We start from the raw sequence: 26,407 nt of genomic DNA, 5'->3' as shown, positions 1-26,407 counted from the left end.
CATAAGTATCCGGACACAAGCGAAATATGCATTCGCGTTGCATGAAAGTTATTCAAGTATCTACAACAGTAACTAAAAACAATTTTTTTTCTGCGAAGATCAGAATATTGGAACGTTTTTCGATTAATAATTCTCGTTTGGAACTCGTATCTCGATGGAAAAGAAGCTACAGACGAACTAAACCGAAACTGTCGAGTGCATTGCGTTACCTTCATTCTCATCTCCATTGAGGGAACCTAAACATCTACCAACAGTTTACAAACATTTGAAACATATCGAAGAACCCTCTGAATACGTTCTGCACCATAGAAATGAAACACAGTAGAAATTAAAATTTTTTTTAGAATCGAAAGCGTTTCATTGGATTCACAAATTTGGACTTTGTACTTCTGGACATGAATTTTACTTTCACACTCTCATTGTATAATTTGTACTTAAAAATTAATTCTATTATGTTATGACACCTCAAAAAAGATAATAATAATTATTACAAATGATATGATAACCCTAAATACCTTTCGTGCAAAGTTCAACTGTGTTTTATGTAACGAAACCAAGTGTCCGGATACTTATGGACGGTAGTGTAAACTTCCACTGTGGAATGTGTACCTTATAAATAATTTAGATGAATAGGTTAGTTTAGGTTAGGTTGAATATAAATTTTAATTTCTCCACTTCTTATAATAAATGAAAAATATATTTGTCACGTATTAAGAATACAATGTACTTTACTAAGAACTCCTTTCATCTGTTTTGTAATTTAAGGAGTAGGTAAAAGAAATTAAGGATAGGAAAAGGTTAGGCATTCTCTTACAAAGGTCTTGGTTTTCATAGCATTCTGTTTGCACGACGGCTACACATCTTATCGTGCAGCTGACATTGCATTAACGCACGAGTTGCTGCGTCTTTTATCATATGAATTATTCTGTGAACACTTTGAGAGAGGACTACAATGAACACTGGCTGGTAATCCTGATTCGCGGAGTTTAAACTTTGTACAATTTTTATGCAAATTCGTGGGAATTATCTATTATTTGAGAAATTATTTTTATCTTACGGTTATGTGTGTGCAAATTGTACTTACAGAAAAAGTTTTATGTTTTAGAACTTTGTTTGATGGAATAGTAATTCCATTTATTTTCATTGTAATTTATTATCCACTTATTTTTATTGTAATTTCGCATTATGTATATGGTGTATTTTGTTACAATATAATGTTATATATTTTATTTAAATCAAAAGTTAAAAAATTTTACATTGAATCAAAAGTTAAAAAGTTTTACATCAAAGCAAAAATTTAAAAGTTTCTTGCTAACTCAAATATTGAAACGTTTCATATTAATTCAAAGTTGAAAAGCTTCGAGCTCAAAAATTCCATTTTAAATCAGAAATTCAAAAGTTTGCTGTTAACTCAAATATTGAAACGTTTCATGTTAATTCAAAGTTAAAAAGCTTCGAGCTCAAAAATTTCATTTTAAATCAGAAATTCAAAAGTTTGCTACTAACTCAAATATTGAAACGTTTCATGTTAATTCAAAGTTAAACAGCTTCGAGCTCAAAAATTTCATTTTAAATAAAAAGTTGAGAAGCTTCTTGTTAACTCAAAAATTGAAAGGTTTCATATTAATTCAAAATTAAAAAGTTTCAAACACAAAAATTTCATTTTAAATAAAAAATAAAAAATTTTGATATTAAATCAATGATTGAACAGTTTCACTTTAGGTAAAAAATTGAAAAGTTTCATATTAAATAAAATTTGGTAATTTTCATATTAAATAAAAATTTTAATCGTTTCATATAAGACCAAAAATAAAAAATTTTCATGTTAAGTAAAAAATTGAAAGTTTCATACAAAACTAAAAACTAAAATTGAACTAAAGGTTAAAAATTGATATTAGTGTATCGAAAAATTCTGCACAGTTTTTGTACATGAATAAAAATTAAATATCATTAAACTTTCATTGCAAAATTAATTTAAATAGGAAAGTAAGAATAGCTTTCAAACTGTAGTTTCTCAAAATCTGGAACGTCGAAAAGGAAAATAGAATGAGTTTAAATAGAAAAATATCTCTCAAACTCTAGTTTCTAAAAATCTAAAACCGATAAAAAAGTAAGTTTCAAAACTCACAATCAAAGAAATCTATCCTTGAAATGTTTCTTCCATTGCAGTCTTTAAATTCTACAGATGTTCGAGATAAAAGTGTTCAATTTACTTTGTACATATTTAGAAGGCATACTTGAATCACGAAAGGTCAATATTTATAGGAGTTGATAAACTGATTGATAAGTTATAAACTGATAAAACTAACAAGAAGTTCGTCATACATAAATTATCGTAATTTCCACAATATTTATACTTTTGAACTGCAACTGTCACGATTACAATAAAAGCAGTAATTTTATTCGTTTTAATAGTTTAGTTTGTTGTGATAAGCGTGTAAATAATTCTGTAATACGCAGCTTTACCTAGATACAAAAATTTGTGTAATTGGCTTATTCGATGACATAAGAGCGATGTAAAATGGCATTTACGACACGTCAATTTGAAGCTTGACGTTTGACATTTTATTAATACGTTCGATACAAAATTACTATATAGTCTACAGTGAGTAAATAATTATTTACTTATTTTACAGTATGTAAATAATTATTGATTATTTATTGCATTTCTATCAGGACATTTCATAGTTATTCGTCATTTATTATGAAAGCACAAAGAAAAATTGAGGAAAGAACTAATGTAAAATTCACAAAAATATTAGTGAATATAGTGAACAATAAAAATTAATTATGAACAATGACTTTAAAAGTATTTACATAATTCTATAAATTTTTTTCCAACCAATCGAAAGTAATGTAATGCACTGAATTACAAGTTTGATTTTATTATACAGGGAGATTCATCTAAGAAGACGTTTCATCTAAATCATTTTATACTTGCTTTTATTTGTTGTAATTTAAATTTCGACAAAATGGTCGAAACAAAAGTTACATATCATCATAACGTTCACATAATGTAATAATTTATTGCTGTTTTTTTAATTTTTGTTAAGATTCAGATTTTTACTTTTTCAATCGTAATATGAAATTTAAGTATACAGTTAAAAAGAGTGTGTAATATTGAATAAAAAAGTATTGAGGTATAGTGGTCCAAAAATTAATAGTTATCAAGTTATTGTTCTTTAACATTTTCAATCCCAACGGTGTTTTAAGACACATTTCATGGAAACATAGAAATCATAAAATCGTATCAACATAAGTAATAGACAAGGTTAATAAGGACTTAATATACAGGGTGTCCCGCAATTAGTGGAGGACCCGAAAAGGGGTGGTAGGTGGGGCGATTCTGAACAACTTTTTCCTTTGCCAAAATATTGGTTGAGGCTTCATTTTCGAGTTATTAGCAAAAAACACAGACCAATGAGAGCGCGCATAGACCGGGTGCGCGAAAGCGTGAGCAAAAGCTTCGAGTGTGACGGCCGATCGTCGTCGTGAACAAATGTATCGATACCGCGTCGGTATAATGTCGGTATAACGTCGGTATAACGTCGGTATAATAGAAAGCTGTTAGATGAAAGTTACATCGAATAATGAATAAAAAATCTGGTTTATTCTTGAATTACCATTCATTCCTGAATAAGAAATAACGAAATCAGAATAAATCGAATTTATTCGATACGTTTATTCGTTATGGCAAAGAAGTAACGGATAAAATGTGGAAAATTATTTTCGTTCGATATTGTGATGATGAAAAAGAACAAATTCTCATTTTTAAAAAATTAAATAACTTTTCTATTCAACAAATAAAAATTTGAATTGAATAATTAATAAATTTAAATGTAACTCACCCATTGAACCGCAAATAATCACGATGAAAATGCATCTTTGTCACTGGGTCGATCCACCGATCCTTACTGTTCTCATAAATAATAGAAACTCTGAAAAAACTCTCAAGAAACTTCACTGTCACCTATCACTGTCATCTCTCATTATTAGTTTTCATTATCACTTTTTTCTGTCATTTTTCACTAATTTTCACTAATTTTCACTGTGAGTTCAACACATAAATACGACGAATGAAAACACATAAACGAATATTCAGAAATAATTTAAACTATATTATCTTGAAAGCAAGAAAACAGAATTTTTGATTAAAAACAACGATACATTTTATTTCAACACGTATCTTTCGACAATAAACGATGACTGTCGATCGACGCCGCAGTCGTTCAACAGATCATCGTTGCATGGCAACCGTTCGCGACGTATGCCTCGCGATCGAGAACGAAACCGCGATCCGTGGCCAGTCTAACAATGTCTTCTAATAAAATACAATATAATATCGATTCCTCAATTCGGATACTTTATAATGAGAATATAGCGTATCGTTAAACATACATATCTATGAATAATCGTTCACGCGTTTTCATTCGGTCCGTTTACCGGTCGTGCTTATGTTGTGCAATTATTAGAAAGAGACAATGAAATAAATTGAGAGTTCATTGACCCTGCCAGGATATCAGCTGTTGATGCTCTGATCGGTGGATCTACCCGGTGACATAAATATTTTTTATTGAAGCTAGTTTTTTCATGAATCAATGGGTAAGTTTTATTTAAGTTGTTTCCGTATTTTTAAAATTATACGTACGCAGCAATTGATTTATTTCACTTCAATGAGGTACTGCATTAGATATTTTATTCCAATTTTATCCCATTTCGTAGGGAAGGTACTCATTCGTTTTGAAACGTGAATTCATTCATTTGCTTCATTAGAATAATCGACAGAATGAATTTTCGTGAATTTATTCTTTTTCCTTTTTGAAGGCTTAAAATAAATACAAGATACTTGGTCTGGGTAAACAACAACTAATTGGTTTATCTCCCATTCACGAATTACGAAGAACTTAATATTATTCTTAACTTCTTAATTCATTATTCAATTTACCTTTCACCTAATAGCTTCCTGTTATACCGACGATATACCGACGTTATACCGACGGTATCTATACGTTTGTTCACGACGACGATCGGCCGTCATATTCGAAGCTGTCGCTCACGCTTTCGCGCGCCCGGTCTATGCACGCTCTCATTGGTCAGTGTTTTTTGCTAATAACTCGAAAATGGAGCCTCAACCAATATTTTGGCAAAGGAAAAAGTTGTTCAGAATCGCCCCACCTACCACCCCTTTTCGGGTCCTACACTAATTGCGGGACACCCTGTATGTATACGCGAATCACGTGATATTTAAAAAGTTGTTAGTTCTTATAAATTTTGTGATTCTTTTTAATTCTATAATATTATAACTAGAGTTGCTCAACTACTTAGTTAGGTGACTCCTAATCTATATGTTTATTGTGACATTTAGATTTATACGAGATAAAGTAAAAAATGTTAAATTACACTATGGAAGTACTGTGGAAATTACGATAATTTATGTACAACGAAGTCCTTGTTACTTTTATCAGCTTATAACTTATCAATCAGTTCATCAACTTCTATAAATGTTAAATGCTAAATTATGTAGTATATCTGAAAGAACAAAAAATAATTTAGAATATACAAAACAAAAATATTAATGAAGTTAGTGAATGTTATATATTTTATTTAAATGAAAAGTTAAAAAGTTTTATGTCAAATGAAAAATTGAAAACTTTCCTGTTAACTCAATTAACGTACAGAATATGTATTTAACATAATACATAGAGTATACATATAAAAAAATATACGAAACCCACAAAATAATATTTTAGATCACCAAAGCACGTATTTATACGAATACCAGAATGCTAGTTACAAGTTTAGTAGTCCCTGTTTCACACTGTCGTAAAGAATAGAAAATCGATATGTGTATCATGTAAATTTCTTGTTAATGGAGATTGTAACGTCATTATGATAATTCACAGTTTATATGCACGCGTGTACCGGGGCTTGTTTACGATCGCTGTTGAATGGAGACTTTCATTGTACCCGCTTTATCGATCTTGTACCTCGCGTTTGCATCATCTAATTTTCAGCATTCTGAACGTGTGTCGCATGCTGGATGAAAGTTGAAATTCCACGAATATAGAGTGATAAAAATAGACTACAAAAGAGTATAAATAAACGGATTAATGAAAAGAGAACATGTATTTTGTTATTGATGGCCGGAATAAAATTAATGATTATATAAATGTCACTTGGAGTTTATTGTTTGGATTATTTAGCTTAATAGGATTAATGTTTTTGTATCATTAAATTTGAAGAAACAGGATACTATTAATTTTTATGATTATGGGTATGCAATAATTGAGTTTCAATGTATTTGCTTTTATTAATATATAATTCTGGGAGATTGAAAAAATGTTTTAAAAATTTTATTGTCTGTTGGAAATAAAAGCAAATGAATGTAGGTGATATGCATATATTATAAATAATGTATATATTGTGAATAATAGACACATATATTAATTTATAGTAAATAGTATACTATGTTTATAATATATATAATATTTTATACTATATTTATAATGTTTACTATAAAGAAATAGACAGTGAAAGAAATTGAAATTTATGACTAGAAAAAGTATGAGAAAATGTCTCATATGCACAACTTCAGACATCAATCAAATAAAGAGGAATTTAACATTGAAAATTAGTTTTAAACTGCTTTTTACTTGATTTTGATAAAATTTGAATGTGATATAATATCGGAAACATATATTTCATACGTTTTGAATACGTGTTTGGTGCATAGTAGCAAAGGTTCACATATAGGGGATGAAAATAAACTTTGTTGAGTGTGAAAACTATTTCGAAAACTATTCGTCCTAGAACAACATTCTTAATTAATAAATCGTGTCTTTTTTAAATAACAAGTCTGTTTAGTATACTTCTGCAAATACCAATTTATTTGAACAATTTTATATGAAAACTTTGCACGTCTTTGCAAACTTTCCCTGCAAAACATTTTACTTTTATATAAATGAGTGTCACTATGTAATGAACAAAGAATGTTACTATATCTTTATATGTATATGTTGAGATAGAAAATAATTGAGACTTATTTTAGTCTTCAAAATTTTTTGAAATTTAAAAAATATTGCCAGGAAGCTATTCTTTAATTTTAGAACCTCCAAAATATAATGTTAATTATGTGTAACTAGTTTCTACAATATTTCAACACTGAGTTTCCATAATATGTTGTATAATAAAAGTAATCGCTTCAAGTCAAAGGAAATCAATTTACGATAATACAGTACAATATATAGTTTCACCGATATGCGATTTATCACATTATATAATATTTAATATCATTTAAGAACAATCTAATTTTCACGTATTGACAAATTTATTTATATCTGTACATTTCAAGAAATTACTGTCCTTATGACGAATTTAAATTTTAGACACGTTCTTTCAATTTTTGGAATTTAACGTGAAAGTATCTTTTATTGTTTTAGTTATTAAAAATTTTGTTATTAGTTATTATAGTATTTACATTTTTTTAGTTATTAAAAATACAGATTTACATTTTTTTTTAATTATGAAGAATACACATTTTAAAGCTCAGTCTGTCATTTTTTTTATCGTTGCTTTCACGAATAAATAATTGTTGCAGTAATAAAAATGTTCACAATTGTATATAATTTCCTATTTATACATTTCCAAAGTTCATTAATTTTCTCTTTTATCATAAACCAAATACTCTTTTAATTTGAACGAAGTTTGTATACCATACTTCTTAATCACAAGCTGTTTCGAATTTATGCATTTATACAGGACATTTCATTAAAATGTGTACCCTTAAACATTAATATCAAATATAAAAATAATATAACGAATATTAAATAACATTGATATTGATGAGATTTATTTTTAACATTCAAAATTTTAAAATCGTTGACATAAACTTCCGTTCATTTTATTAATTAAATTATTTGTTAATAATGCGTGTTAAAGTTTTATTAAAACACCTTGTGTTTAAAGACGTAATGGTAAAATTTCTTACCAGAATTAATTTACCTCTCATTTTATTTTAATTTCATTTAGCTTGACAGAAAGATTCAATTAAAACAATTACATATTTATTGTATAACACAATTAATTAGAAAATTCACTTAGCACTGTACTAATAATATTTTGATAAACTTTTTCAGAATTTAATAATGACATTTTAATAAATCTTTTAACTTAAATCTAACCTAATCTTAAACCTCACTTAGCCAATATTCACAATAAGAATACAAACATTGCAGTTCTCCCATTTAGGAAATTCCTATTTTCATAAAAAGGCAGTAAAAATTTCAATAGTATAGTACTTTAGAAGGGTTTTCAAATACTCTAACAGACACAATAATTTTTGAGGTTAAAACAAAAATTAGCTTAGAAATCCAATTGACACAAGGATTAAGCAGCATTCTCGATATCAAGATTACAAACTAAGATTAGAACGTACACAAAGAAGAAAAAAATTAGCAGTACTTTTCAATCGATATCGATAATTATTTTTCTTTCCACGAGAGCCATAAAGTAATAATTTTATATCGCGACATATTTCACGTTAATCCTTTTATACCTAAACTCGGACGACCCGTCAAACTCCCATAAAGTCGGGAAGTCATCAAGAAGCTTACACCCTGTAAGTTTCATTTATACACGTACACCTACGCGACTTTTTACGACACCTTGGCAACTTTTCTTACCATCTGCCCTCACCATAAATTTATTCTTCAAATGTTATCTCGGGGATGAAGATTAATGTTCACCATATTGCGCGTTACATTCTAGTAAGATAAATGGCTTTCCATTTACGGTTGGAGTGTCTTGTAGCAATGAAGACACAGTACTTACACAAAACGTTTTTCTTTTTGTCCTACCGAAGTACTGGTTGGATGTCCAATCAAAAAACTGTTACAACGTTACCTTTCTAATATTTGTACTTAGGTTTTAGATTACCTGTACTTATTTAGCAATTTGGGGCTAGTAGTTTTTATATTTATTAAAATACTTTTTCTGTTTGAAAGAATATTTAGTGTTTAATAGCCTTCGTATTTTGTTAAATACCTTTAGATGCTTTTTGTATTATTATATATTTATACAAAGTTTGCAAACCATAGTAAGTACAGTGAAATGTCCGCCATCTTGTGTTTCTAATAATCTTCCAGGAAAGCGTTTGAAATAAAAGTTGTTCATGTTATTTATTTACAAATTATGATGAAAGAATTTTACAAAAATTTGCTTTTTCGTTAAGAATAAAGTCAACCCTGATAAAATTTAACAATTTATCACTGGACTTATTTAATTTAGGATTTCTTTCAACTAATTCAAAAGAAAATCATCGTAAACATAAAAGTAATTGTGTATAAAGAGATATAATAATAATTTGTGTTATTTGTTAAATAATAATTTTTATTCAGTTATAAAAGCAATAAATTTGTTTATTTGTTAAACAAGTAATAATTTTTGTTATTTATTATTTAAGGTTACTATTTGTAACTTACTTTACTAGGTTACTTTATAGATAAAATTATATACAAGATAAAAAATTACAATACAGTTTTCATGAATCAAGAATATTTTTAAATTAATTCTATCGTACATCAAATAAAAATAATTACAGAATACAATAATATGATAATTTATACAATAATTATAAAATAATGTATATTATTTGTCAAACAATTTATTATTATTCTGAAAAAGTTTTATTATTCGAAGTTGTTTAAAACAACTATTTTTTGTTGTTATTTGAAATTCAGTGCGTAGCAACTTCAGTACACGATGAAGTTACAAGATAAAAAATCGTAATTATGTTTTTACACACAAGCTTATAAAGCCTCTAATTAAGAAACTGTACGACGCAAAGGGCACAAAGGTTTTCTTTGCAAAGCCGTGCAAAGCAGCATTGAAACCTTTTTTAAAGAGACTCTTCAAAAAATGTTTACCATCGCGTCAAAGGCTGATTCTGGGTATAATTTTAAAGTGCTTCCGCCAGAAATTGTACGTAATTAAAACGATGTTAATTAATGTTTCGTCTCTTCCGTTTAAATATCATTGCATATTTTAATCCAAAATTAATTGTGCAATTTTAAGAAATAGTTTCGTAATTTTACATTTAAAGTATTTTAACTTTAAGAAGTTCACTAACGCTTTTCCATTGTTTCTCATTATCAAACTTATATTAGGTATATTTATCTGTAATTACAAACTTCACTCATCAACCTTAATGATCGTACAAGCCTTGCCAAGTGCTAAAATTCTTTTTGCAAACTCTCAGTGTTGTACGGAATTTTGTTCAGCCATTTTAGTTAGATCAAGTATTTCATTTGAGAAAGTGGAACTAATTCTATTTTGTTTCTTATTAACGGAGTTACGTGGTGTTTTAATGAATCATTTAGTAATTAGAATTGTTTGGGTCAGGTATTCGAATTTTATTAATATAAATTTTTTGGGCTAGATATCAAACTTAGGAATTTGAAATTTGGGAATTTGGAGATTTGAGATTTGGAAAGTTGGTGATTGGGAATTTAGAAATTTGGGAAGTTGGCAAGTTAGGGATATGGAAATTTAGTCATTATTGGGAATTTGGAAATTTGGGACTTTGGAGATTTGGGAATTTGGAGATTTGGGAATTTGGAGAGTGGGGAATTAGGAGATTTGGGAATTTGGAAAGTGGGGAATTAGGAGATTTGGGAATTTGGAGAGTGGCGAATTAGGACATTTGGGAATTTGGAGAATGGGGAATTTGGAGAGGTTGGAATTTGGAGAGTTGGGAATTTAGAAATTTGGGAATTTAGAGATTTGGGAATTTGGAGAGTGGAGAATTAGGAGATTTGGGAATTTGGAGAGTGGCGAATTAGGACATTTGGGAATTTGGAGAGTGGGGAATTAGGAGATTTGGGAATTTGGAGAGGTTGGAATTTGGAGAGTTGGGAATTTAGAAATTTGGGAATTTGGAGAGTGGAAATTTTGAAAATTTGGGAATATGGAGATTTGGGAATTTGGAGAGCGGGGAATTAGGAGATTTGGGAATTTGGAGAGTGGGGAATTAGGAGATTTGGGAATTTAGAAATTTGGGAATTTGGAGATTTGCGACTTTGGAGATTTGAGAATTTGGGGATTTGGGAATTTGGAGATTTGGGAATTTGGAGAGTTTGGAATTTGAAGATTTAGAAACTTAGGAATCGAGCTTGTAAAAACTTGAAAATTTCCAAAATTAACAACTAAAAATATAAAACTTGAAAATCTAAAAATACTTGAAAAATTTCAACTCATACTAATCTACAAAAAATAACCTACAAACAACACTATAAAAAAAGTCTACAAAAAATGATTTATCTACAATTATAAACACAATTTTATCTACAAGTTCAGTCAAACCCAACAATAAAAATTAATAAATTTTCACAGTTGTAAATTCTATTCACTTTTGGTTAGAAAGCCCACTTAATTCCTCATTAGCACAGTCAGTCAGATTTATTATTTATTGAATAGAAACTACAGAGAATTATTAATCCTCAATTACAAACTTTAGCCATTAAGCTGAACGATCGGACAAGTTGTCTGTATTATGGGTTTCTTGGTGCCTTAATATAACTATAAATGATGTATGGTACATCGACGACCCTCACGTCGTATTAGTTACGAATATAGCGGTCTATTAGCTCGATATCAAAGCAGTGGAACCGAGGAAGGTGGAGAAATGGGTCAGACTAACATTTTCTTTTTATGAAATATTGACGTTGATGGGAGACTGTGAAATTCAATTACGTCGCGGAAGCCTTAGTGGACATTTGATATTTCATGTGCACAATGCCTTGTGCAGCGACGAAAGGCTGGACTTAAAAGAGACCAGAGAACGCCAGAGGTGGTCTTTGAACTTGAATTTCTACAGTCCACCTACGTGAATTTAATAAATAACAAGGCCTTTGCGGCGGAAAACGAGAAAAGATGTTGCCATGAATTTTCCAATATCCTTGGACAATTTTTCTTTTGGCATTGTTCATGTAACAGCTTTGTTACGTTCCCTGGGAAACATAATAGATACAATCACAGCTGAGCTTTACAATAGTCTCCAAATTTATGACGCCATGCGCAGTTTAAAGTAAAATATATAAAAGATGTATTGCCCAAAATAAAATTTACAATAAAACATGTAGCCTAAAATTAAATTTACAATAAAATATAGAATTTAAAGTAAAATACACAATAAAATGTACAGTATAAAATAAAATTTATGATAAAATGTACAACTTAAAATAAGATTTATAATACAATATGTAACTTAAAATAAAATATGCAATTAAATATGTAGGTTAAAATAAAATTTACAGTAAAGTGTATAATTTAAAATAAAATGTACAATAAAATACAGAATTTAAAATTTACAATAAAATGTACAATTTAAAATAAAATTGACTTAATCTTTATTATGAAATCGTGATTGAAGTAAGAATACAATTATTTATTTTATTGATTCATCGACTATCGATTAGTTGTAATAATTAACTCAGAAGTTCTTTAATGAACCAAATATTACTTCTTAAATTTGCAATCATTAAATTAATTACGTTACTCAACTTTAAAGCGTTTAACTATTAATTATATTATATTAAAATATTAAATTATTAATTATATTGTAATTCTTAATTTAAAAATATTTAGTTATCAATTACATTACATTTCATAATTTAAAAGTATTCAATTATCAATTGTAATTTAATCAATTTGTTAGTAAGTAATTAAAAATGTCGAAACCTTGCACTTAAAGTACATACTGCTGTTGCTTTTATTATTTTTAATAATCCTATCTATCATTTGTTGATTATTTATTGCTATAGTACATATGTACATAGTTCATAGTACATAGAATTCCATCTAAAAACTGAAATAACATATTTGATATAAACATCAAATATCTTGCTCGGAACTTTCATATTTTGTTATAAATACCGATAAACGGACATGAGTGCAAAAATATTTTATATAAAAAATAGATTAATAGCTCCTTTATCAAGAATACTTTTGATTCATTTTTACAAAGCAATGTTTTAGTGTGACGTTATATTAATTTCGAATGTTACTTGTTTTGCAGAAAATGGTTGCGGAAAAGTATGATAAGCTCGAACCTGAGCTGAAACAAGAATTAAAAAGCATTGCCCAGCAAATCGTGGCACCAGGAAAAGGTATCCTAGCTGCGGATGAGTCTACAACAACGATTGGCAAACGTCTAAAGGACATCAATGTTGAAAACACCGAGGACAATCGTAGAGCCTACAGACAGCTCCTTTTCACCTCTGCAAAGGTATCGTCACGTTCAATTATCATTGTCACATAACTTGGAAGTTTAACGATAATAATAGTTATAGTCAAACATCTATCAAACTACCTTTTTTAATATTATTTATAACTCTCTTTCTTAATTTCCTTTATTTTGTTAAATTAAATATGTGGCATCAGTCGTAACTTCTATATCAATCAGTTGATACCACAATATTTTTGTCTTTTAATATGTGTAAGTATATAATTTTATGAAATCTATTGTGGTCAAAGGATCTTCTAAAAAGCACTCATCTAAAATAAATAACAAGTTGAGAAATCCAACAAGACTCCAGTGAAATGAGATTTCTATCTCTTCCTTCTACCCATTTACCTTTATTAAATCTTTTAAATTATTCAATTTAATAATCTCATCCAATCATAAAGTGTAAGATCCTTCCATTATATCTTGGCAATGAACTAATTCTCTCTTTCATTTTATTTATTAGGACGTGATTGGCCAGCACATCTCTGGTGTCATCTTGTTCCACGAGACCCTGTACCAGAAGGCCGACGATGGAACACCATTCGTTGAGCTGTTGAAACAACGTGGCATCCTGCCAGGTATCAAGGTTGACAAGGGTGTCGTACCACTCTTCGACACCAACGATGAGTGCACGACCCAAGGTCTCGACGATCTTCAGGCTCGTTGCATCCAATACAAGAAGGACGGATGCCAATTCGCCAAGTGGAGGTGTGTTTTGAAGATCAAGAAAGACACCCCCAGCAAACTGGCTATCTTGGAGAACGCCAACGTTTTGGCTCGTTATGCTTCCATCTGCCAGAGCGCCAGAATTGTACCCATCGTCGAGCCTGAGATTTTGCCTGATGGTGACCATGACCTTGCTCGTTGCCAACAGGTTACGGAGGAAGTTCTGGCCGCCGTTTACAAGGTGGGTGTAGTAATTTGCATATCGATTTCATTGATTTGGAATTAATTCGGCTCAAGCATTCGTTTTGTGCTTGGAGTTTCATGAACATTTGCACATAAAGTACTTTGCACTGTAACTTTAAAGTGACAAAGAAAAGAAAACATTAAATGATAAAGTTGAAGCTGCATTTTTCAAGATTATGTATTTCAGTTTAATGTTTCATAAATATTAATGTGTACCTTTACTTATGCCATTGATGTAAACTCTTGCTTTACTGGTGAAGAAAATGTTGGAGTTTAAAACTGAAGTAGAACTTTTTGTGTTGCTTTATACTTTTCTTTTTTCCTAGTTACTGTAAAATTATAGTTGGTATCACTCATTTTGTTTGGTAATTGAATTCATTTTAGTTTTATTTATTTGATGCTTATTCTGATATATTTTCTAGGCACTGAATGACCATCATGTGTACCTTGAGGGAACTCTGCTGAAACCAAACATGGTTACGCCAGGTCAAAGTTGCCCAAAGAAAGCTACTCCTCAAGAGATTGCAGCTGCTACAGTGACTGCTCTGCTGCGCACTGTGCCACCTGCGGTACCTGGTATCACCTTCCTTAGTGGTGGACAATCTGAGGAAGAAGCATCCGTGAACTTGGATGCCATCAACAAGTTCCCAGCAAACAAACCATGGGCCCTGACCTTCAGTTATGGACGTGCTCTCCAAGCTTCTGTCCTCCGTGCATGGGGAGGTAAAAAGGAACAAATTGCTGCTGGCCAAGATGAACTCATCAAGAGGGCTAAGGTAACTTTGACGCTAACTTTCTGCATTTAAGGTTTCTTTTAATTTTCTGTATTATTTAAATAGTTTTTATATTACTTCTTTTTATGTAGTAGCAGAATTGTTTTTTATTCTGTGTTTGATTGCTTTAACTGATGTTTGTGACTAAAATTTAATGTTTCATTTTTTCAGTCAGTTTTTATTTTATTTATTATTTTATATAAATTCTTTTGGAATCATCTTTTCACTTTATGTATGGTTATGGTTCTGTATCATTTTTATTCTACATATTCTGTGTCTTTTCACCCTAAATAATTCAGTTTTTTAGATATCTATATTTATTTTTCTATTATTCTTTACTACATTCACTTTTCTATTCTTTAAGTAATTTTTTATTTATTTATTTTATGCTAAGTCTATTTATTTATTTTTCTTTTTTTATATTTATTTTTGGCATGTATGTACATTGTGTGCTCATTTAGGCAAATAGCTTTGCTTCCCAAGGCAAATACGCTGCTGGCAGCATTGTAAGTGCAGCTGCTAATGCTTCCCTCTACGTGACATCTCACTCTTATTAAACTCCTACTTTTCTTTTCACAAGACATTATAATAGTAAGTATTTACTTTTTCTTTTACTTTTTTATTCTTTTTTTCTTTTTCTTCATAGTGCTAACGTTCATGTGATGGTGTTAATATTTGCAATATATCACAATATTTGTTAATACTAGCATAACATAATGTGTATAGAATGTCTGATATTGAAGTTGGATAATCAGAAATAATATCTAATAATCATACTTTTATTTTTATAGGCTAACAGTGAATCGGCGCTTGGCAAATACGCAGGTGGCGTGACGGGAGCTGCTGGCGATGCCGCGCTTTTCGTCGCAAACCACGCGTATTAAAATTAATCTCTAGCACATCGATAAGGATTTCTGTTAGACAATTAGATCGCTCGTCGAACGTCGCCAACGTCGATCACCGTGGCTGGCATGAAAACGTTACCATCGACAGTGAAGAAAAACGAATGAAAACTCAAACACGCTTCGAATATATCCGAAACACAAGTCATTCTCGCAGCTTTTGTATGGTTTTATGTGTCATACTTTTACACGATCAATGAACGGAATCGATTCAATTTTAACCTGTCGCGATAATTGGCATACTTCGTGATTTTACTCAATCGAATTTTAATGTTTTTCAATGCGTACAGAAGTTGAGGAATGTGTTGTGTTTCGGTGGCAGATAAAATTGTATACTCAGGATCATATTCTGCAGACGTTGTTGACCATTATTGATTCTCGATCATTTCAAACGAGCTAAGTACAAACGATTACCGCCCTTCCCGCTTTTCACTCTTCACCTGCGCTATCCCTACAATTCTTCCTTTTACTTTCGCCCTGATTCCCGTATTCGTATCCTCCGGGATTGTCACGCGGTGAAGAGTGTTTAACGCGTATCTTCATCGTGCGTATCGTTCGTTCCGAGCTGTTTGTAAACATCTTTGATGAGCAAATGTCGAAGGTTGATAATGATCGAGAAAACGTGGCCGACACGAATTCATACGAGCCCAACAGGCGATATTAATCGGGAAGAGATACTTTGTTTCGATCGTGAACAGATTTCGCGACATTCGAATCACGCACGCGTTATTATATTCTGTAATACTACAATAAAAAGCAGATATATATATATTATATATATTGTCAATGTCGTTATGATATTCTACGTGTATAAAAACAGGTAAAAGAAAAAAAATAAAAAAAAAAAGTAAAGATACATATTAAATGTTGTTTGTTAGCGAATGAGTCGAATATTATGAAGTAATATTATGTCATCTACTTATACAATATGTGTATCTTATTATAGATATTTAAGTAACGTATTGAAAAGTATCTCGTACATCGATGTTATATCTAATATTTTCATTGTAATCTAGGTCACCAAATACACTGTGGAGGGTATTCAATGTGTTTTTTTATTTCATGCCCTTTCAAATACATTGATTTCCAACTTGTGTAATACTCTTAGTATTAATATAATTAAAATGATTCTATTAATTAATTGCAGTGAGACTTTTATGTCTTGTAAACGTTGAATGTTTTCTTTATATTCTATTTAATAGACTTAACAATTTTAGTTAACGGAGGAAGCTTAGATTATGAGAAACTGAGTGGTTAATTCAAATTTAAATTGGAGATTGTTCAAATTAAAAATTGTTCACTAAAATGAAAAATAATGTTATGACGCTAAATGCAGTCATTTCTAGATCTAGATGGTAACAAAATGTTTTTCTAAAAGTATTCACAAAAAGTAAATAATGAATATAAAGTGTTTCGCTATTCAAGTTAAACTGTAGTTTTACTATCAAATAGTAAAATGAAACTAAATGATAAAGTGAATATTTCTGATTCTTTAAATAGAATATATTATAAAGAAAGAGTTAATTATTTTATTATTACTGCATGTAAATTGTTAAATGTGTGTACTTACAGTATTTTTTCAAAATTGACTGTGATTCTGCTTTGAAACTTGATCAGTCTTAGGTCCAATCTACTTTCAAAGAAAAGTCATATTTATATTAAAAGAAACATAAGAAATTCAAAATTATTTGATTTTACCTGCAGAGATAATCTTCCAAGAACATCAATCTAGAAGTTTCTCATGTACAGTAATAATATAGGGTAACAAAATTATATCGTACAATTTCACTAAAGTTTACACGTTGTTTTACATAATTAATAATTTTTTGCACTTTTAAATAAGTCGTAAAGCTTTCAAAATGTTTGAAAAACGATCTAAAAATTTAATGGTTTTCTAAACAGTTTCCCGCTAAATATCAACGGTAACATGGGGAATTGGTTTCTAGATTCGCCGTAAGGGTACGCTATTTGCAATGGGTCGTTTAAACCCGCGTTTCGCGCCGGAAAATACAAAAGTCTCCTGCTTTTTATTCGTATTTCACAAAATGTAAGTATGTAATTCAATTTTTACTGTGCATTTGTCAATTCTAGTAACTTCATTGTTCACAAGGTATATTATTTGGGGAAGATAAAATACAAGTAAATACATTATTCAAAATTCTGTAGTGACATCAATTTGAGGAGGTTATGAACAATTAAATTTACGCAGAGTAGTATATAGTCGTTAAGTGATAAATACATTCTTTTTAGAATATGTAATATAAAAAGTAATAACAAACACTCGCATTTATTGTAATTTACAATAAATACTTTTAATTATTGAACAACGATCGTAAACTTGTTGTAAACTCGAGATATATAAATAAACTACAGAAGTGGAGAATACTATCGAAGGTTCTAGAAAGACATACTATTTAAAAACAAAATATATTACATAAATATTTCGCTTTTTATGTTAATGGACTGTAGATAACATAGATCCCTATTTTTGATGATCGATAAGGTAAATTGTATTATCAAACGTTTTGCAAAATTTATTTATTTTTATTTATTTCTGTAGCTTATAAATGTCATATGCATAAAAACTTATTTTAATAAAATATAAAATTGGATCAAGTAGTTTATAATAATAATCACAACGTTTTAAATATATTACAAGTATAAAATATGTAAATAATTTTTTATTCATAAAATATAACTGTAATATTGAAATTAATTAATTAATTGAATCATGTGACAGAAAATTTGTATGATTTTTAATATTTCAATTTATTTATTCTACTAAAATTTTATTTATCGTCATAAATAACAATAGTTAATTTAATTAGTTATTATCACTATCAATATTATAAATATCTTGTTATAATATAAATTAATATCACGAATATATTTGTTACTAAATATAATTTAGTTACAGTTGTTGATAGTTCATAAATTAATTAATGTTACAACAAATGTTGCAACAAATTCGCAATAATAATTTTATCTCTTTTTTGTTGAAAATTAACTAACGTTTTACGTTCATGATCAAATTATATCGGAAGTACATGCAGAATTTTACTACGGTTCAGGAATAATGTAGGTTGAACAAACTTTCAAAGTTCCTTGTACTTTATTACGGTCTGCTAAATATTGTTCTTTAATAAGGGTTGATTGTTCGTGGAAAAAAAATGAACATCGTTCACTCGAATACGTGATTAATTTTGTTGTATACTAACCTAATAAGGTTGCTTTATCATGCTGTCTTTTTTACATTGATATTCAAAGTAAAATGTTGAATTTTTTAATATTATGAAAGAACCTTTGCTTTAACGTCTTGCGTAAATAAAAAGTGGGGACACTTTTTTGACCTTTCGAAATTTATTTACATAATATGAAACGGTGACAATGATTTAGTTCAGTCATCTTCTTTTCACTGTTTTCGAAATTTTTATTTGTTCGCTGTTTCTTATAATCATATCACCTATTTTTTATAATCATATCCCCGTTATTATATTTTATAATAATTTTAAAAACAAACAGCTAAGAGTCAATATTAAAACCAACAATCAGTATTAAATAATGAATCAATAAAAAAAATTATTACCTATAATCACATCACCTTTATTATATTTTATAATAATTTTAAAAATAAACAGTTAAAGAATCAATATTAAAATCAACAATTAGTATAGATGAAAATAAAAAAAAAATGTGATCAAATCATAATTTCTTTTTTATAATCGTTAGTACAATTCAGTATTTGCAGAGGTTATAAAAGTAATGAATATGCAGCATCTTAATGCTTGAAAATGATTTTTCGACGTAAAAATAATTTTATGCAAAGAACATAAGAGGAGCTCTGTAGCTCATCTTCTTTCATTCTGATTTCCTGTTCCCCACTTTTGCACACACGCTTCAGCATACTAACAATGACACTAATCCTGATCTCCAGATATTCGCTTCAGAAATCCTGATCTTTATCTTGCGAAGAACTGAAGCTTTCACAGAACGACCCATTGATCAGTTCCAATCAATCATTCAGGATAAGATACCTCTATACGGAAGCATCTGAATGGTTTTTCGTGCAGCCAGTATCCAACATTCAGCGCCCACACTGACCCCGATGGTTAAATCACATTTCAGGTACGTGTAACCTTTTACTAGGTCAGAAAGCGATGTTGAACTACATTACCGTTCAAAAGTATTTGTCTATCGATACTTTTTCGATATTTATTAGATATAAGAAATATTTATCCATAAGAAGTATTTATTAGATATAAAGAATATTTATCCATAAGGAATATTTATCCGTAAGGAGTATTTATTAGATATAAGGAATATTTATCCATTAGAAATTTTGATAACTTGCGAAATGTTTATTTAATTTTATTAAAATTAAATCAGAGCAGGGAAAATAAAGGAATTTCTTATTTTATGTTACAAAGTTTGTCGAGATGGTTTTCTTGAAATCTGTGTTGATTCATATTGACGTGAAGAATTAATGGGTACATTGATTTATGTTTTATCATCCGTTTATTTAATAACTTCATTTTTAATTTTGAACTGGGCGTTGTATGTCAGTAGGTTTAAAAATGATAAATGGAGGGATGTATAGGGTGAATCTTTAAGACACCAAGGATTTTATTTTATTAACTATTTATTATTTATTTGGTAATTCAATTATTATTTATTATATTTCATACACTATTATTATTATTTACTATTTACTACTTATTGTTTGTCATTCGTTATTAAATATTTATTATTTACTCTTTACTCTTTACTCTTTACTCTTTACTCTGTATTCTTTATTCTTTACTCTTCACTCTTCATTATTTAGTAGTAGTTGTTTAATATTCACTATTTACTATTTACTATAATTTACAATTTGGTCCACTAACAAACTTAGAAAATAAATAATTAGACATGTGCTTAAAAAATTATTAATTTCATGAAAGAAAAGTTGTAGTAACTTCACAAGTACAGTAAAATTATCTAATGTGAAGATTTCTTTTAATATAAAACTTCTAGTTATTTCTGTTATAAAGTTTTTACAAGTTACAGAAATAACGTTTTTTTTACGTTTTATTTAGATTAATCATATTGAGCAAACACGTATTTGTTAAAATGTTGCAGGAAGAGGTTTGATTAAATTATAAACAACAAGTTTAAGTCTTTAATTATTTTCATAGATATTGTTGCTGTAGCGATTCGCGTATAGGAAGCTGCAGCAACCCTTATTTCCACTTCACACTATCGATAACACAATGAATAAATAGAAAATATTTGATTTTGTTCTTTTAGAATTCTATCAAATTTCTGAATAAATTTTCTTTTTATACATGTTTGTTTCTTTTTACATAATTTTGAAACAAAAGCTAAAAATTTCTGGATCTTTCTGAATTCTGAATAAAAATTTTCACCTCCTTTTGGCTATGAATCTGCATTGTTGGAGACTGTATACAATAGAGTTTAAGTTTTTTTAGTACATCATTAAATAACGTAGATTCAATCTTGAAGCTACTGACTGGTGTTATTATTTTCAAATATGGGATACTTGAAAATAATGTAGTTGAGTAATATTCAGTGAAAAATAAATTAATCTGATACTTCTTCTTTTTGTATTTTGCCTACAAATTGATTACATGATAATTTCTTTCTTTAGTACTGTAATTTTTATGGGCCTATCGATAACATTTGATATACTTAATGGTTAAATTAATTTCATATATTTTACTCTGAAATGTACAAATTATCATTACATTATCGCTATCAAATTTACATTTTCATTTATTTCACGTGAACTATGGTGATGATAGATCTCGTATGTTCAGTTTCTGAAAAAGGGGAAAAAGGAGGTTTTAGATACGAATGCGCTAGGTCTCATATCTGGAACTCATTTACCTGTATATTTGTATAACTTTCTATTTATTTGATTCTGTGGGAACCGAATTATTTCCATTATTCCTAGTGGATTAAAAAAAATACACATCTTATTCATATCAAAAGTGTCGAATTTTAATAAAAGTAATTTTAATTGGAAGTTACGATTTTTTTTAAAGCGGATGCCATATTAGTTGACATAATTTACGTACAACGGTGTTTAAACAAAACCTTATTGCCACATATATATAAAGTGTTTATTTGATTTCATAAATTGTATTATTTATAAGAGAATGATGCAGGTAGGATTCCTTTACCTAGAACTTTTTTGCTCTTCTTATTTACCTATATTTTATTAGTGATAATGATTAACTCGCTAACTGTCGTGGCGGCCACCGATGTCCTAAGCTACAAATTCAATTAAATTAATAATGTAAAGGAAAAATAAAAAGTAGAAATTTTGTAGTGTACTCGATATTCAGTCATTAATAAATTAAAAACGTATTTAACTTAATAATTGAATACTCGGTTAATGAGTATTATAGTGTGTCTGACTATATACGCCTTTTTCCACTGTGGCGGTCGACATCTAACGTAAAATAAATTATTATACTAAGACAATGCAAAAGTAACTATGGTTTTTATTATTTTAATTCTCTATTTTGTTGCTTTGATTTATAAGTATATATCTAATTAATTTTCACTTGTGAATAATTTATAAAATTGATTCTGAAGTACACTTCTGTTGTTTCGAATATCTTGGTTTTAAATCAAAAATAGAATTTTTTATAATTCCTTTGAAAAAGGGATTGGAGAAGAATGTTAACGATTCTAAAATGATTATTTGATAATTATTTCAGAATCTTTTTAGAATAATTATCCAAGACTGAACTTGAATTCAACTACATACATGTCCCATTTTAAAGTACAAAATTTATCTAAAGATTTATGCTAGTGGTTATAACTATTTAACTATTAGTCTATTCTTCGTCTATTTTATATTATCAAATTAAAAACAAATTCAGGAAATTGCATGGTAACGCAAAATGTTTAATTATTACTAGTTTAAGTGATGCGATATTTTGCGATCACGGATCAATAACATATTTTATTGAAAATCATTTTACATTATAAATTATAATTAATTTTGATAAATATATGTAGGCTTGCTCAATACAAAATCGTAGGATACGTTATTGAAATAAGGTTTTATTTATTGTCATGCTTTTTATACATAATTGCCAGCATTTTCTCATAAATAAGGATCAAAAAGAAGAACAGGTACAATTTATAAGACAAAAAGTATCGGTAATATAGACAAATAGTATCGGACTAGTCTCAAGTACATAGCAGTTGCCCCGTTAGATGAAAATAAATCATGCGAACCCTGAGTTTAATACTTGTTATTTTGAATAATAAATCTCAGGTATATTGCTCTGAATTCGATCATTAATTATTTAATTTATAATATCGAGTCACTTTCATGACACATATTACAATTCAGATGAGACAAACGTAAATTATGTCTGCACAATAATGTTGTTTTCAATCCCAGTTAAAATATATATAAACAAAAATTGCTAAATTCAAAATATACCTAACATTTCAACTTTCATTGTTTGCCTTAACATTACAGTAATAACTAGTTAACTTTGATTGACGTAATTGTAAAAATGATTATAAGATAAGAATTCAAAAACTCATTGCATGACAATAATGGAAATTTATTTGTTATTTTATGTTTGGATCTGAGAGTCAAAGTTTAAGTGTTTTTACAGAGTAATATTCAACATTCAAATTAATCTAAATTAATTTGCACATTCAATTTCAAACTGAAATAAAAAATACATAAATACATGTTTAATTATAAATTGAAAACATATTTAAAAAATACATAAATTAAAAAAAAAAACAATAAAATATACAAATTAATTGCTTATCTTCGCAAAGATCAACACACATTCCAATAAAATCTGTAATTCAAAATAGGAAACTTAGAAACCGACTATTTTGAACGTTACAGTAGTTTTATTATTAAAAAGTATTTCCTTCACTATAAAATTGTATTTCCCCCTTAAATTGCATCCCTCCAGTAAAATTTATTACGTCTCAATCTTATCTTTAACGCTATATCAGAGAAATGACGGATTTTATAATTCTCAATTATGAAAATTAAAAGACTTTTGTCAAAATGTAAACTTCCATCAAAATAAAAAATCATTGTACAAGCTGTTACTTATTTTTACAATTTACTTTCAGTTCAAACCCGACGTTCGTAAATCTAGGGTTAAGACCACGATAATATCTTGCAGGGTTCTGCATTTTTAATTTGCTCCCCTGTTTACGACTCCATCAAACAACGGTAGTATCTGGTTCTGCGGATCAGGGAACATTTCGTACTAGTTTCGCGTGTTATCGTGTCAGCCGTGTGTTCGCAGAGCATCGCATATGCTTAACGGCGAGTAAATACTTTTGAGCGATAGTGTATATCGCAGGAAGTCCGTTCATTCCTGCATGTATATATCCGAGAGACTGCGCAGCATCCTGATCGTCGAGGGGGTTGGTAGGGGAAGGATTTCGGTTTTTAATCCGTGGGTGTGGATAGGTAGTGGGGAGAACAAAGTAGGGAGAATTTCGCTATGGGAACAGGGGAGCGAAAGCCCGCGGATCGTCCTTCCGTGCCTCTCCCTCTTCTCTTTTTCGCCCCCGTTTCTTGCACCCCCACCAGAACAACCCTCCCTACCATCCCATCATCCCTCCCATCGTCAGACGTTCCGGCATTCTGTCTCACACCCACTATCCTCACACGGCTGGCGGGGGTTGCTGCTGGCCTCCTAGTGACTTTCGTGGGGTCGAGTAACACGTGCGTGAGGAAACACTACCGGTCCGTGACCGGTGCTCGAATTAAACCTCGAGATCGGTACACCCACGATAAATCGCGAATCAATCCATATTTTTACGCGACCGATCCTCGTGTCACTTGCCAGAGTGGCTGATCGCGGAAGTTCGCGATCGCGTTCGGTTACAGTCGGTTCGACTCGGTCCACTTCCGAACTGTTCGAATTCTTCAACTACTGGTTCCAATCAGTTCAGTTGGTCGGAAGGTCGTCGAAGAGTTCGTCGGTTGTTCCGGATAGGGTGTTCAGTGTCTGTGAACGATCAAAATACCGCTGTTTGGATGAAACTCTCCACGCTGGAAGATCAAAGAATTAATTGTTCTACGAGTGATCAGTCCGAATAAAGTTCGCGAAGTGTAAGTATGCGATCTTCGTAGGGAATCTCTTCGAGGATGAACAGTGTTTTCGCAGTTTTCGATTATCGCAATTAACGATGATTCTGCTGCCGAGAGGGAATGCGTCCGCGAATGGAATGCCGTTCTAATAAAGCCGCATCGAGTGATGACGATTGTTCGGGCAACGAGAAAAGCTCTGACCTTCTTGCACAATTCCTGCCGACCCGATTTGGAATCGTGTAATTCATTTATGAGAACCATCTAGGAATATATAGTGTCCATGGATATCGATGTTCTACACGGAAAAATAGACCGGAGAACCGGAACAATGCTATATTTGGATTAGTTCGACGGAGCTTTTATCATCTTAAATGGGGTTGCTCGATTGCTGTATATTTCTGTCGGATTCGAGAAAGGAACAGGAACCAACAGGAGTTAATAAGTAGGAAAGGAAGTGCTCACAAAAGATTCTTCAAACTGTTGGCTTTCTTTCGAGTGCTATATCGAAAAGTACCACGGTACTTGGGGTCCGCTGGGACCCTATCCTAATATTTCCCGTGCTCTTCGTTTGTTTACACGGTGTCACCGATATTAATACTGTGAGAAATCTTTGTTCGGAACTTGTGCTGAGGTGTACGTTTGTTTCGCATTTGCTTAGTGCAGTTTCCATCTAGTTTTCCTGCTTCCACCTACTATTTGACATACAGCTTTTACTTTTACATTTTGATAGTGGAGCTAATGTAAACAAATCTGAATTTTAGTGAAGAAACTAGAAATTGAGGAACTTTGAGTTAAGTGTGATTTGTTCAATCTTTGCATAGAGTTAGGTTTTTATGATTTTTGGTATTTATGGAGTTGATCAATATTAATAATCAAATCAGGTGGTTGGTTTTAGTGGAAAAAGAAATTAAAGAGTGAAACTTATGACTAATTAACTATTAATGGTTAAAACTTAAATGAATCTGGAGAATTTCAATCTAAGTTTTGCTAATTCAAACTTTTTTATGTTCACATTTTAGTGGTTATGGAGCTAATAGTCAATTTATATTTATAGTCTTGATAGTTAGTTTTAATGAAAAGAAGATATGAATTCTTAGCTATTTTGAAATTTGAATTGTTTGAAATTTTAATAGATCTGAAATATCTTTCTCAAACATTTAATTTAATACATATACATAGACATTTCTTACATTTAAATATTGATAGTTATGTAGTTTATTTTTGATCCATGTCAATAATTAATTAAACCTGAGTAGACTTTAGCAAAGAAACTAGAAGAAGTGGAACCTCTTACGAAATATTATCTATTAATTAAATAAAATTTGCAATAAAATTTCAATCCAAAGTTCTGCTAATTCAAATATACAATTTGTTAACACACACACATTTTTCGTTTATATTTTTATAATTATGGAGTTAGTAAATAATTCGTATTAGTACTCCA

The 26,407-nt window shown here is 29.8% G+C and overlaps 2 protein-coding genes across 7 annotated transcripts in view; both read left to right on the top strand.

Moving 5' to 3' along the window:
• Ald1 (fructose-bisphosphate aldolase) overlaps positions 1-16,907 on the top strand; it is a 41,697-nt gene extending 24,790 nt beyond the window's left edge. For 2 of the 3 annotated variants that reach the window (XM_012292085.2, XM_012292086.2), the window contains exons 2-6: positions 13,073-13,282; positions 13,746-14,189; positions 14,614-14,967; positions 15,426-15,555; positions 15,756-16,907. In XM_012292085.2, the coding sequence (XP_012147475.2) occupies positions 13,073-13,282; positions 13,746-14,189; positions 14,614-14,967; positions 15,426-15,521 (1,104 nt within the window). In that variant the 3' untranslated portion in view covers positions 15,522-15,555; positions 15,756-16,907. The remainder of the gene's footprint in view (positions 1-13,072; positions 13,283-13,745; positions 14,190-14,613; positions 14,968-15,425; positions 15,556-15,755) is intronic. The other variant, XM_003706182.3, reaches the window with a different exon arrangement.
• Positions 16,908-17,753: 846 nt separating this feature from the next.
• Positions 17,754-26,407, top strand: part of LOC100881580 (uncharacterized) — a 395,763-nt gene continuing 387,109 nt past the window's right edge. For all 4 annotated transcript variants that reach the window (XM_076542275.1, XM_076542274.1, XM_076542273.1 and 1 more), the window contains exons 1-2: positions 17,754-17,913; positions 19,801-19,991. The gene's annotated coding sequence lies outside the window, so the exon portion shown is untranslated. The remainder of the gene's footprint in view (positions 17,914-19,800; positions 19,992-26,407) is intronic.

The sequence above is a fragment of the Megachile rotundata genome, chromosome 2 (assembly GCF_050947335.1).
Source record: "Megachile rotundata isolate GNS110a chromosome 2, iyMegRotu1, whole genome shotgun sequence".
Lineage (NCBI taxonomy): Eukaryota > Metazoa > Arthropoda > Insecta > Hymenoptera > Megachilidae > Megachile > Megachile rotundata.
The sequence above is the reverse complement of the archived record's forward strand: the minus strand, read 5'-3'. Positions and strand labels throughout refer to the sequence as shown.